Source organism: Triturus cristatus, chromosome 4_2 (assembly GCF_964204655.1).
Source record: "Triturus cristatus chromosome 4_2, aTriCri1.1, whole genome shotgun sequence".
Lineage (NCBI taxonomy): Eukaryota > Metazoa > Chordata > Amphibia > Caudata > Salamandridae > Triturus > Triturus cristatus.
The window spans coordinates 658966401-658983682 of NC_140586.1; the positions used below are offsets into that span (position 1 = coordinate 658966401).

The 17282-nt window shown below is 41.5% G+C and overlaps 1 protein-coding gene across 13 annotated transcripts in view; it reads left to right on the plus strand.

Annotated features, from left to right (window-relative positions):
* DOCK7 (dedicator of cytokinesis 7) overlaps positions 1 to 17282 on the plus strand; it is an 888535-nt gene that overhangs the window by 514365 nt on the left and 356888 nt on the right. For 6 of the 13 annotated variants that reach the window (XM_085602421.1, XM_085602422.1, XM_085602423.1 and 3 more), the window contains 6 exons: positions 6195 to 6364; positions 8704 to 8799; positions 13344 to 13433; positions 13932 to 14027; positions 14740 to 14880; positions 14968 to 15081. In XM_085602421.1, the coding sequence (XP_085458547.1) occupies positions 6195 to 6364; positions 8704 to 8799; positions 13344 to 13433; positions 13932 to 14027; positions 14740 to 14880; positions 14968 to 15081 (707 nt within the window). The remainder of the gene's footprint in view (positions 1 to 6194; positions 6365 to 8703; positions 8800 to 13343; positions 13434 to 13931; positions 14028 to 14739; positions 14881 to 14967; positions 15082 to 17282) is intronic. The other 7 variants (XM_085602429.1, XM_085602430.1, XM_085602431.1 and 4 more) reach the window with 2 other exon arrangements.

Sequence of the window (17282 nt, forward strand, 5' to 3'; positions counted from 1 at the left end):
CACCTTACTATTGTTTCGGCAGCACCTAAAAACTCATCTGTTTAGACTCCATCTAATGCATAATACCTACCTCCCATTTTCCCCCTCCTTACCTTTGTTACCCACTGCATTGCTACCCTACTGTGATATTCTGACTGGTTGATTTCAACTTTACACCCTGTGCTCTGCAGCCACTTTACATACTATGTCATGGTGGTTCTGCAGGATCACCAGGCCCTAGACTGTTGTGCTTCTCCCAGTGCCCGTCTTGAAGTTCAGTGGCTCAAGCCTCGCGTGCCCATTGAATTGTATCCCACAACCCCTCCTTGAGTTCTTTGCCTTTCACTGTAAGTAAATCTTATATTTGTTGTAATGTAAAACACCCACATACTTCACAGTGCCTAAGTGCTGGTTTAATTTTTTAACTAATTAATTAATTAATTAATTTGATATCTATGTCCGTTCCCCTGTCCATGATTAGTCACAGTTTGCTCATTAAAATGTTGGTTTCGCCTAAATTGTTACATGCATTTCAGAACGCGCCTGTGTTTTGTAAATCATTGTTTTTATTGCATTTTTAAGAACCTACAACAGGTGACATCTGTGTTGATACAATAAATGCCAAAAGTTTTCTTGCATAACTTTCCGTTGCATACGCCGCCTTGTTCACAAGCATGTTAATGATCAGGCATTGTCGTCATCCCTGCCTCCCTTCTCCTTTTGCCCATCAGAATATGCTCATTTTTGTGCATAGATGGCTTTGTGCAGCTATGTTCTGCTGTGATTCAGTTGATCTAGGAAGGGCATTCAGCGAGAGAGAGCATGCCTGGTTGCACAGCGTGCAGTAGGAGTTTAGTGATTTCAGATTTAGAAGTGTGTTATGTTCATTTGTGGTATTTCTGTGGCGCAAGCCTAGCCAAAAGGCAGCGGAGCTCTGTACATGATCAAAGTTCAACATAAAGTTAGCGAGTGCTAGAATAGGTAGCTGGATTGTGGGCTCGGAATGCATTGTAATGTATCCTTCTTTAAAGAAGTGCATTTTCAGTTTTTTTCTAAATAGCAACAGCATATGTACATATGTGGTATTTCTATTGCACATTTATATTATCTTATTGTTTTATAGGCCCAATTTTCATTTTTTTGGCATTCCCCATGTGAGCATTGAAAGAGTTATGGAAAATACTTTGCCTCTAAATTTGCTTGACAGATATAAACCTCCTAGAAATTATATCTAATTTATGCATGCTGGATTAGAGGCATTGCTCAGCTTAATAAGGTACATAGGGAATGCATTGCTCTTCTCACCCCTCCTTTCCCATTGCCAGAGTTCACAGCCCAGTGAGAATTTGAGGTACTGGTCATAAAGACACTGAGAGAGTGATATTTGTGGCACTGTTGTGACATTAGACCAGTTGAGAAAGAAGGGTACAGTCCCTCTGCTGACCATGTTTTATTATCTCAGTTTGTATAACTCAAAAAGTTTCCTGACCTCCCCAATAATGCTTAAAAAATCGCCCTTGGTTTGTTGTGTTAAGGCAGCTAAGCATCCAAGACATATGCCATCTATTATGTACATGAAGTAGGTGGCCACTAGACCCCTTAGTGCGAGGGGTGCTTATGAGGCCTTAGAGGATGAGTTGGGGTATGCCATAACTCATGCTTAGTGGTAGCTGCCTGCCTACAGCCTGCCTATAGTCATTGAACTATAAACCTAGATTAATACTCTTCAAATGTCTACAGTAGGTGTTTGTTACCCAAGTGAAACTTAAGAAGATGGACCCATTCATGTCTAATGCTTGCTCTAGATGTGGTATGAGCAGTGCGGGCTTTCTGCAACTGCATCACAGTGTCCACAAATATGATTACTGTAAGGATGCGTGCAATGGTTTATCTGGTTTGACTGGTGAACCCTTGAGTGTGAACCCTTGAGTGTGAACCCTGAGGTTTGTCTGTTGGGTCTCTTGGAGCTGCAGCCAGCCCTGACATGCTGATTCGTATGTTATGCTGACAATGTTGTCAAGAGGAGAAGAGTTATGAGTTGGCATAGACACCCTATGCCAATGCATTCTGCTGGTTATCCTCAGTGAACTCGAAGTGACATACTGTCAACTGATTATCCTGACAGCCAGCCCCAAAGACGATGTGGTGGATTTTGTAGCGTTCCTCCTGAGTATTGTACAAAGCTTGACAACCCATGGCTCATACTTTGGCTACCAAAATGAATATGGGCACCCTTACTGCTTGAAGGACTGGGTAGTATAACTGGGCGAAAACTTGTACTTGAGAATACTACACCTGAAAAAGATGGCCTACCTGGAAGAAAGAACTTGCGAGGACTCAAGACTCCTCCTGATACTGGAACTGCTCTTTAAGCATCCAGTGGCTGAACTTCTTTTTTACTGGTCCAGGGACACAAAAAGCAGAACCTCTGACTCTAAGAAAGCCCAGCTGACCACGGGGGACTGGACTCTGCAGGAGTCCTGGCTGGGGAGAACCTGGTCCCTAGAAGCCCAGCAGTTGGAGAAAAGTTTGACTATTTAATTTCTTTCCACCTCCAAAGGACCGAGACAAGTTGCAGACGCGTGTCCAGTGAGGTTGCACTCTTAGTAGGCAGGATAACTAGTCATTTCCTACTTGGAGCTTTTTGCTAGACTGACAAATAGTTCACTGGGACCTTGCATTGAAGCCTTGTGCAGGCTTTCCCAGCTACAGATTTCAGTCTTGCCCTGCTGCAGGATTTTGAGGACCTAAAATGTGACTGTGTCCAAAGTCAATACTTTCAACCGGAGCAAATCTATCCCAGCAGCAAAGCGGTAAAGCTAAGGATTCCAGCTTTTTCTCACTTGGAGGTCTTGCTACAAATCCAATAGCCTCAGTGGGAGCTTCACAATGAGTTATCTGTCTTCAATGACCCTTGCACCTTGCCCCATCAGAGAATTCTGACTTCCAGAATGTAGCCTATGCCAGAAGGTAACAACTTTGAATGAGACGATCCATTTGATGTGTAGGACCTCTGCTTCAGCACGGTCAGCATGAAATCATGCCTAGGTATCAGCCAACAGTGAACTGATTTTTTCAAACTCTCTTTACTTTTTCTAGGCTTCTTTTGCCCAAAAATTTATATGTCTTTTTCTAGCTTTTTTTATTGTGTTGTTTTCTTGACTTAGAAGATGTTTGTACTGCTTAAACTTAGCACACGTTTGTCTGGGCAGTTACCTTCTGCTTATACCACAGCTACCAAGGGCTGTATTACTGGAGTGCCACGGGGGCTCAATGGACGTTTGCGCCCGCTTTGCATGTCCCCTGACACTTTGTTGTTACAGACGGGACCGCCGACGTTTTGTGTCCCCTTCTTAATGCCAATATCGCTGGCGCACATAAAGTGCCAGCACTATCATTGGAGGGCATGGGGCGTGGCCCCACGCATATGAGGGAATACCTATGCCTCTGTGCCGTATTACAGATGTGTGCAAAAACAACAGTTGATGGACAGAATGCAGAACAATGTCATACATTCACCCCAGTACAGAGATCTGGGCCTAAATCCATCGTTTTTTTGCTCACCATGCCATTCCAGTTTGAACCCAGCCATATGCAAATCAGTCTTGACCCTGTGCCTTGTGGGAACAGTCCAGCCCGAACTGCCAAGCCAGGTCCTCCCTGGACTTTAACCAATCATCCTAGGACCGGTTTCGGGGTTTCACCCCTCTTCAGCCAGGATAGCTTGATTCCAGTGGCACGGAGAGCACGGGACTCACGTCTGAGCATACCCGTCCCACTCGGGGTGACAAATGCAAAAACAACAGTTGATGGACAGAATGCAGAACAATGTCATACATTCACCCCAGTACAGAGATCTGGGCCTAAATCCATCGTTTTTTTGCTCACCATACCATTCCAGTTTGAACCCAGCCATATGCAAATCAGTCTTGACCCTGTGCCTCATGGGAACAGTCCAGCCCGAACTGCCAAGCCAGGTCCTCCCTGGACTGGAACCAAGCATCCTAGGACCGGTTTAGGGGTTTCACCCCTCTTCAGCCAGGATAGCTTGATTCCAGTGGCATGGAGAGCACAGGGCTCACGTCTGAGCATACCCGTCCCACTCGGGGTGACACATCCAAAAACAACAGTTGATGGACAGAATGCAGAACAATGTCATACATTCACCCCAGTACAGAGATCTGGGCCTAAATCCATCGTTTTTTTGCTCACCATGCCATTCCAGTTTGCTCAGACGTGAGTCCCGTGCTCTCCATGCCACTGGAATCAAGCTATCCTGGCTGAAGAGGGGTGAAACCCCGAAACCGGTCCTAGGATGCTTGGTTCCAGTCCAGGGAGGACCTGGCTTGGCAGTTCGGGCTGGACTGTTCCCATGAGGCACAGGGTCAAGACTGATTTGCATATGGCTGGGTTCAAACTGGAATGGCATGGTGAGCAAAAAAACGATGGATTTAGGCCCAGATCTCTGTACTGAGGTGAATGTATGACATTGTTCTGCATTCTGTCCATCAACTGTTGTTTTTGTATTACAGATGTGGGCGCAGAGGCAAAGAAGCTGTCAGAAGGTGCACTGATAGTGCTCCACCTAAAATCTGGCACACTGTCAGTGCACCCCTGAAAGCAGCCCCCTTGATGGTGCAAAGGGGGTCCCATGGACCCCCCAGACATGCCCTTGTAGGTGTGTACAGTCACACACTGCACCCGCCTGCAAGGGGATCTGTAGTCCCCCTTCAAAGCGCAGACGGGTTGTCGCCTGCAATGTGAAACACGGAGCGGCTTCAAAGCAGTGGCTTCGCGGATTCCCTGGGGGCAGCACATTCACTATAATACGGCACATTTTCCTGGTTTGTGCTGGGCGCACCTTTTGAAACGTGCACCCAGCGCTAACCAGGAAAGTTTGCACATACTGTAGTACGGCATCAGGTGTTCAGCAGAGTTTCACTGATTTATGTTGAAACCTAACTAGGGTGCATTTATTAGGTTGGTAAAGGTTTCACGTTCCCAAAGTAGTATTCCATTTTCTGACAGGAAGACAGTGGATCAGTTGATTAAAAATATGTGGTTTTTTTTCATTCATCTTCATCGATATACCATGACCTTGGATATATTTGCGTTTTTCAGCTACCTGCTATCCTTATTGAATATATCCAATGCACTCTTTGCCCACTGACTGCAGTAAGATCAGAAACACAGTGTCATTTGTGTGTTGGTATACTGGAATTGGCTTACCATAAAATTTAGGTGGAGAACTTATAAGGACTGTAGACTAAATGTGCATCCTTGCTTTAATCCATGATTGGAGGTAGTTGTTCTTGGAAGTAGTAGAACTTGTCCCCAATTTAACCTGGTCCCAGGTGTTATCATAGAAAGATATAATTGCTCTCAACTGATGGAATGGAGTTCCCCAACGTGCACATGCCTGACCTGTGATTGGTGTACCGGCATTATTTTGACAAGACTGCCAAGTGTCAAACCCTGTCTGAAACTATTAATCAAGTTATTTTCATCTCTCCACCCCAGTAAGCCATCAAGAAGAAAGCATAGAATTTAGCATTCAACTGAGCAAGGTGAACATGTAGTAGTTGCCCAGAACCACAGAGGCCCCTTTTTTAACAATGTGCACAACACCAAGACGTTCCTCTAGTCTTCATCTTTGCCAGTTTGTAAATACGATTTATACAATGGTGTAAGACCGAAATTCTGTATCAGATTTACATGAAGCAGTTGATAGGCCATTTTGCCCGGGCACCCTTTGCTCTGCTAGTAAGAGTATCTTAGTGCATGGACTACTATACTGTATATTTACCCCCTTGCACCTGGTGAATGTTACATTGAGTGTGTAAGTTATCTGCAGTCTGTCATGTGCTGAACCCTGTACCATTTTTTGTAGGGTCAAAGTTGTATCATGTTTGCATATGTTGTAGTTGGAATTATGTCTATAAAAGGTTTATCTAACACGTATGAAATGCGCAAAACTTTAAACATTGTCGTTTTTCATGCATCTAAAATCTCCATTCCTTTATAATAAATATATTTCCAGTGTTTCTACCGCTTCTCTTCTACCTATATTATCAAAGAAAATCTGGCGAATGACCTGACCTCATGTAAACTATGCTTGCTGTCTGCATACGAAAATTGGAAAGATGGCTCAATAGCAACTTCTTGCATACATTGTCTTCCATTTTGGGAAGTGAATAATGTGTATCTAATTCTAGGTCCTGGTGGCCTGGGAGGATCAATGCACTATGCCACGATGGCTCGATCAGTAGCCAGGCCAGCAAGTCTCAATATAAATCGCTCGCGGAGCCTAAGCAATAGCAATCCAGATATATCAGGCACCCCAACATCCCCAGATGATGAAGTGCGGTCTATAATTGGCAGTAAGGTAAGAACAATTATTATTTGCTAATTTAGGCATTTTATGTAGGGCTGATTCGATAACTTAATCCTCTTAACAGAATTTTCATAGGTTGTCTTGAGTAATTTTATACTAACTTTTGTGTTGGTTGCCAGGCTACGGTCTATTTTTTTGGTCAGAAGAGTACTTGATTATTCCTCCTTCTGCAGCAGTAAAATCGCATGGCTGTCCTCTCATTCTTTAAATCTGTTTGCAATTCTAATAAAAAAGAAAAGTTGTGAGTAGTGATAAGTCGAAGAACAAAGCTGCTGAACTTGTTTAATGAGTAATCAGATGCCTTAGTGGCAGACACTCCCCTCACCTGATGCTCACGCAGTCACGCCATTCATTCATAAGCTTTAAATGTTAGAGATTACATGCTGTAACTGTTTTACTAAGGGGTCAACCTTGACTTTTGTCAAGGTCTGCTTGGCTGTCTTATACAGAATGTACACATTGCTCTAGATTCTGGCGATGCACTGTTTACACTTTTCTTAGCAGTGTCAGAAGCAGCTAGCTTCTTATCCTTCTAATGAGTGGGGTTCAGACCCTAGGGATACTAACAGTGGCAAGGCTAGGGCATCTAGAAGCTAAGTAAACGAAGCGTTGTATTATTATTTGTGTGTCTGCTACATATCCAGGCATGAGACACCTAATCAGTGGAGGCCCTACTGAGTGGTATGATTTTCTACATGGCTACTGGTGGCCAGCGACAAATAGACTTCTGAGGAAAGGCCGATCATTTGGTCATTGTGACGGCGATTGAAGGGGCAGACAGTGGTTTCGGGATGCAATCTGCATTGCAGGTGCAGAGAACCACCAGGTAAATCACATAATGTGCATACTTAACTTTGGAGCAGTGGCACCAAGAGAGCTCTGAACTTAATAAGTGCGCTTCCATCCCTGGCCCTGCACCACCATGGACGTAACAACCACAAATACAGGGATGGCAGACTCGTATCTAGAGCACAGTGTTAGTTGGAAATTCACTGCTTCCAACATACCGACCGTAAGCTCGGATATGGCCGAAACTTTCCAAGACCAGGTTTAAGCAAGCTATTTTTAAGTAAATCTATGTAGGTCCCATAATGTATGTTCAAGCCCTTGCTACTGTTGGCTGTGAATGTTTATAATCGTGGAAGTGATGAGAGTGGGAATGTCTAAGATGCTGTTCAGTACCATTTCAAGGGTTGAGGTATTCAAGTTGTAGGTGTCTTTTGCAGGTGACCCATGACAGGCATAGGCATGGTTCTACCAGATGTAAGACATAAGCACCAGGGACAGGTATTAGATATGCTGCACTTCTTTACTGCATGGCAGGGAAAATATTTGGCACTTTAACATTTTAAAAGTGGCGCCTATCTATTTTATTGAAGAGACATCCACACCACCTAACTCTTTTAGAGTATTTAGTTGTATGAGACAAAAAAAAACGTTCTAACTAGAGATAGTGGTCTCTGAATCAATTAGTCTCCATGTTTATTTGATTTTTTGTGCAGTTTTTATGCTCGGTTAATGTTTTTAATCCGAACATGCACTGTGTATGTGCACTGTGCCACCTTTTACAAACGCTCATTTCTTAAATGTGATTTTCTGTTTTTGACTTGTTGGAAATTGGCATTGTGAGTGAGAGAAGATACAAAGAATTATCTTCAACAAATTAAGCACATTTTTTAATTCTTGGGAGGGATGATTGTGCTAGATAACATCCAATGATGCGCTTCAATTAAATAAATGCATGTTGGCACTCTCAGTTTACCAGTGTGTCACGTTATTTGTATAACACCTTTCTTTTAATTGCTAACAGTTTACGTGGCATGGTTATGTAACACTACTTTCAAAGTAATTTGTTTGTTTAGCTATTTAACTTTGTAGCACATAACATTTCTAAAAGATTTTGCTCTTGTCTTTATTAATTTGTGATCTTTATAAAATATTATGCATTTATGGAGATTATTTGATAATGTCCAGCTGTGCTCATTAATATGTTTTTGAGAGCTTTACCTCAGTCATAGATGTGTGACAACATAGTGTAAAATATTAACCTACTCCATCCTATTGAGCTAGTGAAATAGAACAGTGTTTGACAGATCTGAAGATTAGTCAATATAAGGTCCCCAGACTGCCGCAAGAACTAGTTGATGTGCATGCACCTACCATGCAAGTGACTTAACGAAGACCATCCTTGCAGTGGTCACAAAGAAATGCATTGGTTATATATATATTTCTTGTAAGGATCACAAAGTCTTAGCACTACTGTATTATCGCATAGCATGCATCGCCTAACACTGACTTCCTTCTCCGCTTGCTTTCTGTTACATGGCCAGGGGTTAGACCGCTCCAATTCCTGGGTCAACACTGGCGGCCCAAAGGGTGCACAATGGGGATCCTCCGACCCCAGCTCAAGTGCTGATGCAGTGCAGGTGGTGTTTATGTTTTGATTGTCTTCATCTTTTAAAAACACCCATTGCTCCTGACTGAGAATGTGCACTTATCACTGGAACACAGTGGTTCTGCTATGTTTCCATTCCTTCATTTTGTGTAATGTTGAGCACATTGCATGATTCTGTTGCCATCAGAGTGCATGAGGTGCAAGAGGGATGTGCCTTTGTTTTTACTGCTACCTTTTGGTTTTTGCTTTTACACTGTTTTTTTTTGGTTTCTTAATGATGAATGGAATGTATAAGATGCACATAGTGTCTCATCACTGCCTTTGTTTTTCATGTTAGTCCTTAGTAACTCACTCTGTTAGATTCATTTGTGTTAGAAGGCCATAATATCTCTACCTGTTTAAAAAGGGCATCTTCACACCCTCCTGTTGGTAAACAAATGTGTTACATTGTTGCAGTCTGTGTTTCCTAAATAGTATCATTATAAAAGTTACCTGTAATGGTGTGCTACTAACCTGCAGCAAGACTAGCATATACCACACAGTGTGAGCCAAAGTTCTGCAAGACTCTCTGCACATAAATCATGGTGGTCTAAAATGAGTCCCAGTGGCACCCATTGGCTAAGAGTAACCACTGAGTATTCACCATTCAGGTAGTTTGCCACACTGCAAATGCCCACGTATTACCCTTCGGCAGTGGTGTGAGTACACGGCTGAAAGCTTGAGCCAGATGCCTAACTGTGGCTCTGCTCGAAGTCCTCTTGAAACCTTGGGCCCAAAACTAGTCTAGCTTTCATGGTATGTCCTCGGGCAAGGTTCACTTTATGTAAAACTGCCAAAACAATGGGGATTCTTCTTGTCACACACGCTCTAATATTTTACACTAACAGTTAAACACCTTTGAGGTGAGAATGCGATACCCATATAGTGGCTGAATTGCACAACGTGAAACTGTAAAATCTGGGCTTAATCTTGGCTTCCCTGCTTAACCAAATTGTGTGATGCTCGGCAAATACTTTATTTAATCGGGCCTCCTTTTTGTTCACTATCCCATATGAGATCGCCTCCAAATATGTGAGTTCAGAATGTGCATTGTACAAAAGACTCTTGTGTTTGACTTATTAACTCATAATGTTGCTCCATCTGTAATAACAATTTGGGCCACATATAGGGTACATATGACAACTAACTTGTCTCTTAAATCAGTACTGGAGAGCAGGGGACAGGAATATTTTTCATTTCATGTTTAAAAACAGTCACTTTTAATAAAAACTTCTCAATGCAGAGCTACAATTTGATGTACTGAGGTTAAACACTTCTTCATGATGAAGAAAGGCATTTTAAAAAACAACAGTGTAAGACACCTTATGATTTTCAAACATCATGTTTGTTGCCAAATATTTTAAAGGCTCAGCACGTGTGCATGCTGTTAGAGCTAGAGCCTACCATTGGTTCGGCTCTGGCTTGTGGCTCCCTGTCAATTTGTTGGCCTACCTTCAGGCATGAGTAAATGCATTTTCAAGGTTGGAAAAGGATGGGAACATCCGAAAATTAATGAGGATGTAGGAGAGAGGATTAAGAAACAAATGCATATTTACATTGTGTTTCTGCATGCTGAATTATGCTCCTTGCAATATTTGTGCATGCAGATACTCACCTTTGTCTGATGGATACCTCTAATTGAAGATTCCTCACCTCTTGAACCTTCTCAAAGAGCCAGGTAGGATCCAGAAAAGTTGAAATCGCTCTGTTGTGTCTACATTTGGAGCTACTTTTCCAACCCCACTCCGGTGCCCTTTCCTTCCCTAATATGTGACTTCACAGATTGGCCCCTCTACACTCTGATACCAGTTCTGTTTTTTTCTGCATTGTTCAATGGGAATCTGGAGTTGTGGTCTGCTCCAAATTATGTTATATATATTGTGTTTTGTAGTGATTAAGATATTCTCACTGAAGAGGTCACCCTGCCATAGATGCCGGTTTGGAGTCTTTTTCAGGCTCATGACTCTGCTCATGGATGCTCTGCACGTGCCTTAAGGGCATCCCTTTATGGGACTGCTTGCCTTTAGTGTCTAATTGAGGTAGGGCTGGGCTTTCTTACACACCTGGAGAACTCAATGAATACCTGTGCCTCTATAGGCCCTGCTGCGGTACATAGGTGGTGATGTTGTCTTTTTCGCAAGGAAGTCTTCCTTCTCCATTGCCTTGCGGAGGATTCATCTTTGTTCGAATGTCGATCTCACTAAGGGGACAGTTCTCTGAGTCAGAAAATTCTCCCCCGACTTTGACCTCTTCTTTGGAGCAGTGTCCTACTTTGGTGGACACGAGTCAGTCATCAGGGCCTGCCTCTGTTCTGGTTCTGTGCTCAAATCTGCTGCCCCTTCTGAGGTGGTAGCTTTCACCCGGGCTCTGTTGACTATAGATGGCCTACTCTCGTGCACCTGATTCTTTGACTATGCATTTGCTTCTGTCCTCTTCCCCTGAACAAGTCAACTCTGCCCATCAATCTGACACCCTTTCTGCGTCAGAGGCTGTGCTTGTGTTCTTCTTATAATGCTAACGCAACCCTTGCTCAAGTCACAGTTCAGAGTATTAGTATCCCCAACATTAAGGTGAAAGAGATTGACTGTTCTTACGTGGACTCTGAGATAGTTCCAAGTTTGAGTCCCAGAAGGATCATTATCTGTGCATTTCTGATGCAGTTACTCGTGATTGCCTCCTGACAGTCCTTTCTAAGGACATTATATACTTCAAGGAAGTGTTAAGCAAGGCATCTTGAGGTCCTTGAATTGCCTTTATCTTTGCCTGAGCTCAAAACTAACGTTTTGACTGAAATTTCGGAGACTGCTCATTCTATATCAGAAACCGTGTTGCCTTTTAATGAGATGTAGTTGGATTTAGTCATGTCAGTAGATAAACCAGCTTCTGTGCAAGCAGTCCACTGTGAGTTGGCTTGCCATTATCATCATATAGCATTGAGCACTATAACAGGTTCCTGATTTCATAGCGCAGCCTGTCCTTTCTTCCCTGGCTGATGACACGTTTTTGTGGGCAGAATTCATAGGAAAGAAAATATTTCCCTTTGGGAGTTTGGCTTTTTGCTTCTCTCATGCTATGTTCTTCCTGGCACATTATTTTCACACTCTCTGAGAGATGGCACAGTTGGTTGTTCCTCTTTTGCCATATCATGTAAGCTGCCACTTTTCTGAAGTGGTTTGTGGTCACTAGACAACGTCTTAGTTTTGTCTTGCCACTATGGACTTTGTGATATTGTTTTCATTGAGATCTGAAATAAAAGAAACATTGATTGGACGTTAGAAATAACCATCCTCTTATGGGCTACAATGTTATGGTTTTTGGACCTTGTAGGCTGCTGATGCATGTGGGTGTATTTACCAGACATTTTGTTGTCACCAAGTCTCTTGCCAGGGGAGACAAATTATTTCCTACCTTCCTGCCTTTTTCAGCAAGAGTGTGCACTAGATGAATCCACAGGGTTATTCTGCTTCTTGTTGTACATCATTGTTTCTAGCGTGGGCTTGCAGGGTTAATTTTCTTCAGTGGTCCATAGAACACAAATCATCTGTGTTTCTCCTCAGTATCTCCTGAGGTTATTGCTTTGGTATTGATTTTAGAGGTGATGAGTGTGCAGGCAGAATTGTCCATAAGAAGAAGTTACCTACCTTAGATAATAATGTTTCTGGTGGATTCTCTATATCCCTGCAGGTTCATCACGGATCCACCCATCTCCTCATTCTGAGGCAGTTTATGTATTTAAAAATGCCCCTAGTTAGTTCTTGCTCTGCATTTCTGTATTCTGTGCCGCTCTTGCCAAGAGTGTTTAAAATGGATAGGAACTGAGGTGGGAGCACTATGGTAATGCCAGATATTTCTCCATTACATCACATCCAGTGGGCACTGTGAAAGACATGGAGCTGTGACTCTACCAGTTTGTGCAGGAGATCTAGCTCAACATTTCCAGATCCTTTCTAGGTGCTGTGCTGGTTTCAAGAGGTGAAGAATCTGAAGTTAGATAATGTATTAACATTGTTACTTCTTCAGAACTAATTTGAAATGTTTGCAAAGTTACAAGGCTACTCCTGGAAATCTTTGTAAATTCCAAATGAGTTAGATATTTGTTCCAAATGTAGGAGTGATCCTACAGAAGCAAATTTCTGACTTTTTTTTGCACAGACATGTTTGGTGAATCGGGCCAACAGTAGTACAGCTGATGTAAAATTCATCTCATCTGTTGGTGATATTGCTTGGTTGGTAAAGTCTCTTTTCATGCTTTCATCTTCATATCCTGCATGTAAGAGGCGTAAAACCACCAGGAGGGGAGAGGGGCTTAAGCATGCTAAAGTTTTAAGCGGGCATGCAGAGCCCCTTTTAGATGTGATGGTGTGCACATTTTTTTAATGTTCAAAACAAATGGATTGTTAGGAATAATTGGGGAATACGTAAGCATAAAAATATGTGTCATGGTGGTTTTATAATCGTGTATTGTCCTTGAAAGTGCAGAGTCATCCACTACCAAGATTAATGTTGTGTCATCATTCATTCATCTTCACTTCATAGGCCATGGATCCGCGTTGTAACCGCATGTCATCGCACACAGAGACGACAAGCTTCTTACAAACACTCACAGGACGCTTGCCAACCAAAAAGGTAGATTTACCAAGTAATATTACCAAAGGAACGTAGCTTCGGATTCATAAATTCCTGTAAGCAAGGGAGGGGATTTTATAACATCAACTAGAAAAAGTACACGTGAAACATAGACTACTCAAATACATCCTATACAGTTCACTTATTTGTACAAACCCATCTTGTTGAAATCAGTTGATGTTAGCTTTATAACGCATTCTGGTAGTTTACATCTAGTACACCAATGAGTGAACTTTAATTTGGTGAAAGTTTGTTCATTCGTCTCTGGTATGTAGTGTACTTACATATGCATGTGGATCATCATAAGTTTGTTGGACATTTAGGATTTATTTTAACACCATTTTGCAATGCTCCTTATTAATTTTTAAGGTTGATGTCTTCTTTTAATTAGCTTGCCTTCATGGTTTAATTTCTTCCATGCACTTCATATTGCTTGTTATCAATTGGATATGCTTTATTTCTTCTGCTTGTACCAATGCTTGATTTTACCTTGCTTAGCTTTTCCACGAAGAGCTGGCATTACAGTGGGTTGTGTGCAGTGGCAGTGTCCGTGAAGCAGCATTACAACAAGGATGGTTCTTCTTTGAGCTCATGGTAAATAATTTTAAATAGTATTTATTGGATGCCTTAGTTTCAGCCTGGGTATATATTGTTTGTACAGCCTTACCTGTTGATCAATTGGTAATCACTGTATTGTATGTTAGTTTATGGTATGTGTGTGTGTTAGGTTATGGCCAGAAATATGGCTTGCTACAGACATTGCATGTAATTTGCAGTTCACAAGTTGGCCTATTTCATCCATCTGATGTAAATATGTTAAGTCCCATTAAATATGCTTTTTATTTACAAATCTATCATTAGTGCAGTGGGTACAGTGGCACCAGTGTCACATGGGTGTGATGGGCCCATTGCACTCCAATTATGGTTGTATTTTATTACCCCATAGGTGGGGGGATCGGGTGCATTTTCCCTGCTTCCATTAGTGACCGTGAAACCCTTGCTTCACGACTGTGTAAAAGATTGAAAGTTGGACAACAGGCTTAGATGTTTATCTGCCATGTTATGATGGACCCTGTGGAGGTGATGATGCCTCTAATTGGACATTACTAATAATATGTTAGAGTTATGGACTGATGTATACACATTCACTATAGCTCATTCTTCTCATAGGATCAAATTGTATGCAATGATAGACATTGTTTTTTTCTTTAACATGGGGATAATTAATTTTTAATTTCTTCCTGTATAAGAAGCAATTTGTTCTCAGGAACATAATTTTGAAAAGTAGTCTTTATATTTTTTACAGGTTAAAAGTATGGTGCATCATTTATACTTTGCTGACAAACTTGACGCCCCGAGAAAGACTCGTTTTCCTGAGCGCTTTATGGATGACATTACTGCCTTGATCAGCACAATGGCTAGCGATATTGTGTCCCGATTCCAGAAGGTAGGCAGAAATTGTGCACTTTACTAAGAAAATACTTAACTGTTAACTTCAAGGTTTTCACACTTCCCATCATATTTTTCTTATCAGGATACAGAAATGATTGAACGTCTCAACATCAGTCTTGCCTTCTTTCTCAATGACTTGTTTTCTATCATGGATAGAGGGTTTGTCTTTACCCTGGTGAAGGCCTATTATAAGCAGGTACATTTTAAGTCACTGCATGCAGTTTGTGTTTTATGCCTTTTAAGTTCATGTTCATTTTGCTAGCTCATTATGCAGGCTTCTCTGTGGTACTAAAGTGGCCCAAAAGGGGTCCCACCAAAGTATCTGCACATGCAGTCTTCATCATGCCAAATTACTCAGTTGTATAATAACTGAAGCTTTTGTTTGACCATATGCCAGTAAACGAAAACAAAAAATGTTAATCTGAAGCCCTTGTGATTTTCATTTAGTAAAACTCTCCCATGTTGCCTGCTAGTTTTAAAACTCACCTATTCCTGCCCCCTTATCTACACTCCCTAATCGGGCAGTCCTAGCCCTGCTTAGAAAAATCCATGCACCTGCCTTACTTGTTTCATCCAGCTTGTAATACAAGGCCCTTTACCAATAGCCACTTCTTTCTGTACTGTAATCTACTGTTATGCATCCTGTATTCCACATGGTGGTATGAAATGATTCATTTATAATGTGCCCAATGACACCATCAGGCAGCATCGTAGTACTAGATCCCTAAGAAAATGGGTCATGCTATTCCTGTGTGCCCCTGCTAAAGGAATTTTTGACAGTTAAGCCTTGACTGTTTTTTTAATAGGTGCACTTTGTTGAGCTTATAGAACCTCTTAGGATTATCTTCATAGTGAAGATCAATGGGCTAAGCAGTGCATGAAAGAGTACCAAAGGCTGAGCAGGCCCGTCCTCTGAAACTTTGAAAATTGAACATGAAATGTACCAACTTGGCTGAAAAGGCAGCTTTTAACACTCTTGGAGGATGGTATTGCCTTGCAGTTGACTTGAGATGTTGGTGACTCGGGTGATACAGAAATAATGATTAAGAGCACAGAATCCTAGAATGCATTCCAAGTGGTACTGCTAAGCAGTATAGACTGTCAAGGGAATCAATAATGTGATCCCACAGTCTTATTCTGTAGGTCATTATTATTACCTTATTCTAGATTCACTGCAATACGTTTGTGAAAGTAGCAGTCAGTATTATATAGGGTATATTTGCGTAGTCTAGCTGAGATAGAACAAAAAACGTTTGCCACTAAAATTCAATACTCATAGTTCAGATAAAGTATACAATGCTTCTGGAATTTCATGTGGAATTTACAGGGTTTTATTACCTATTGTACATAAGTCTTTTGAAGAAGGGCTCTGTCCATTACTTGAGTTCATCAGTGACTAGACTGGCATTAGCTTTGCTTCCAGCAAGCTATGCCATGTATATGGGAGGTCTATGGAGGTGGCAAAGATGGAGGTCCCACAACAAACACCTCTTTTAGAATTGATTCAAGCCTACCAGTTATCAGCATTCATACATGGATGTCATTAAGAGTTGTAGGCTACTTGAGGTGTTGCCAAAGGGCCCTTTTGCTCTCTTCTTCTGAACATCTACAGATAGTTGAGTGCCATTGGCATAAATATGAAACTCAGTGCTTTGCCTGGAAGTGTCCTCAACCAGCAAGTACAATAAACATTAAAAAGGAATGGAGAGAGGGAAAAAACCTGGGGAACCCCACTTGACGCTTATGATTTAAATGAAGTAAATGTCAGTCACCAACTTTTTCCAGCTTATTCTCCATGCAAATTGTGTGTTTTTAATGTCCATGCACGATAAGCGTATGCAGAGGCATTAAGATTTGCTTGTGTTGACTTTTTTTTTGGGAAACATCAATCATTCCCTATTTTAGGCCAGTCAACCTGACTTTGTCACTAGTTAACTTGTTGCTTTCTTTGAGAACTTAGAAAATCATTTGGATCTGCTGGTTCAAGTATAATTGCATGTTCTTTAGTGTATCTCTGTCTTTTGTTTATCAGGCTTTCTTTTTTCAGATGTATTGATGAATCATTGGAAAATTTTACTTTTTATCCTGTTCTCTTTGCTAATCTTTTGTGATACAACTTGCAGATATTTTTGACACCTAAGCAACTTGAATTTTTTTCACCGCGAAATTTTGTGTTTTGCCTTCAATTACTGTTATTTCCCGCTTGTCCAGAAAAACATACTTTGTACAACGTTTTTGAGAAAGTACTTTTTGAAAGATTTCAACCTGGGTTTACAAGTCTCATAAAATTGTAAAGCTGTAAATTTATAGTGAAGAATACAAATTCTCAACTTAGCCACTGATTTTCACATCATATTGATTTAGTACTTTGAAAATGCATCCAACCAAGTCCAGGAT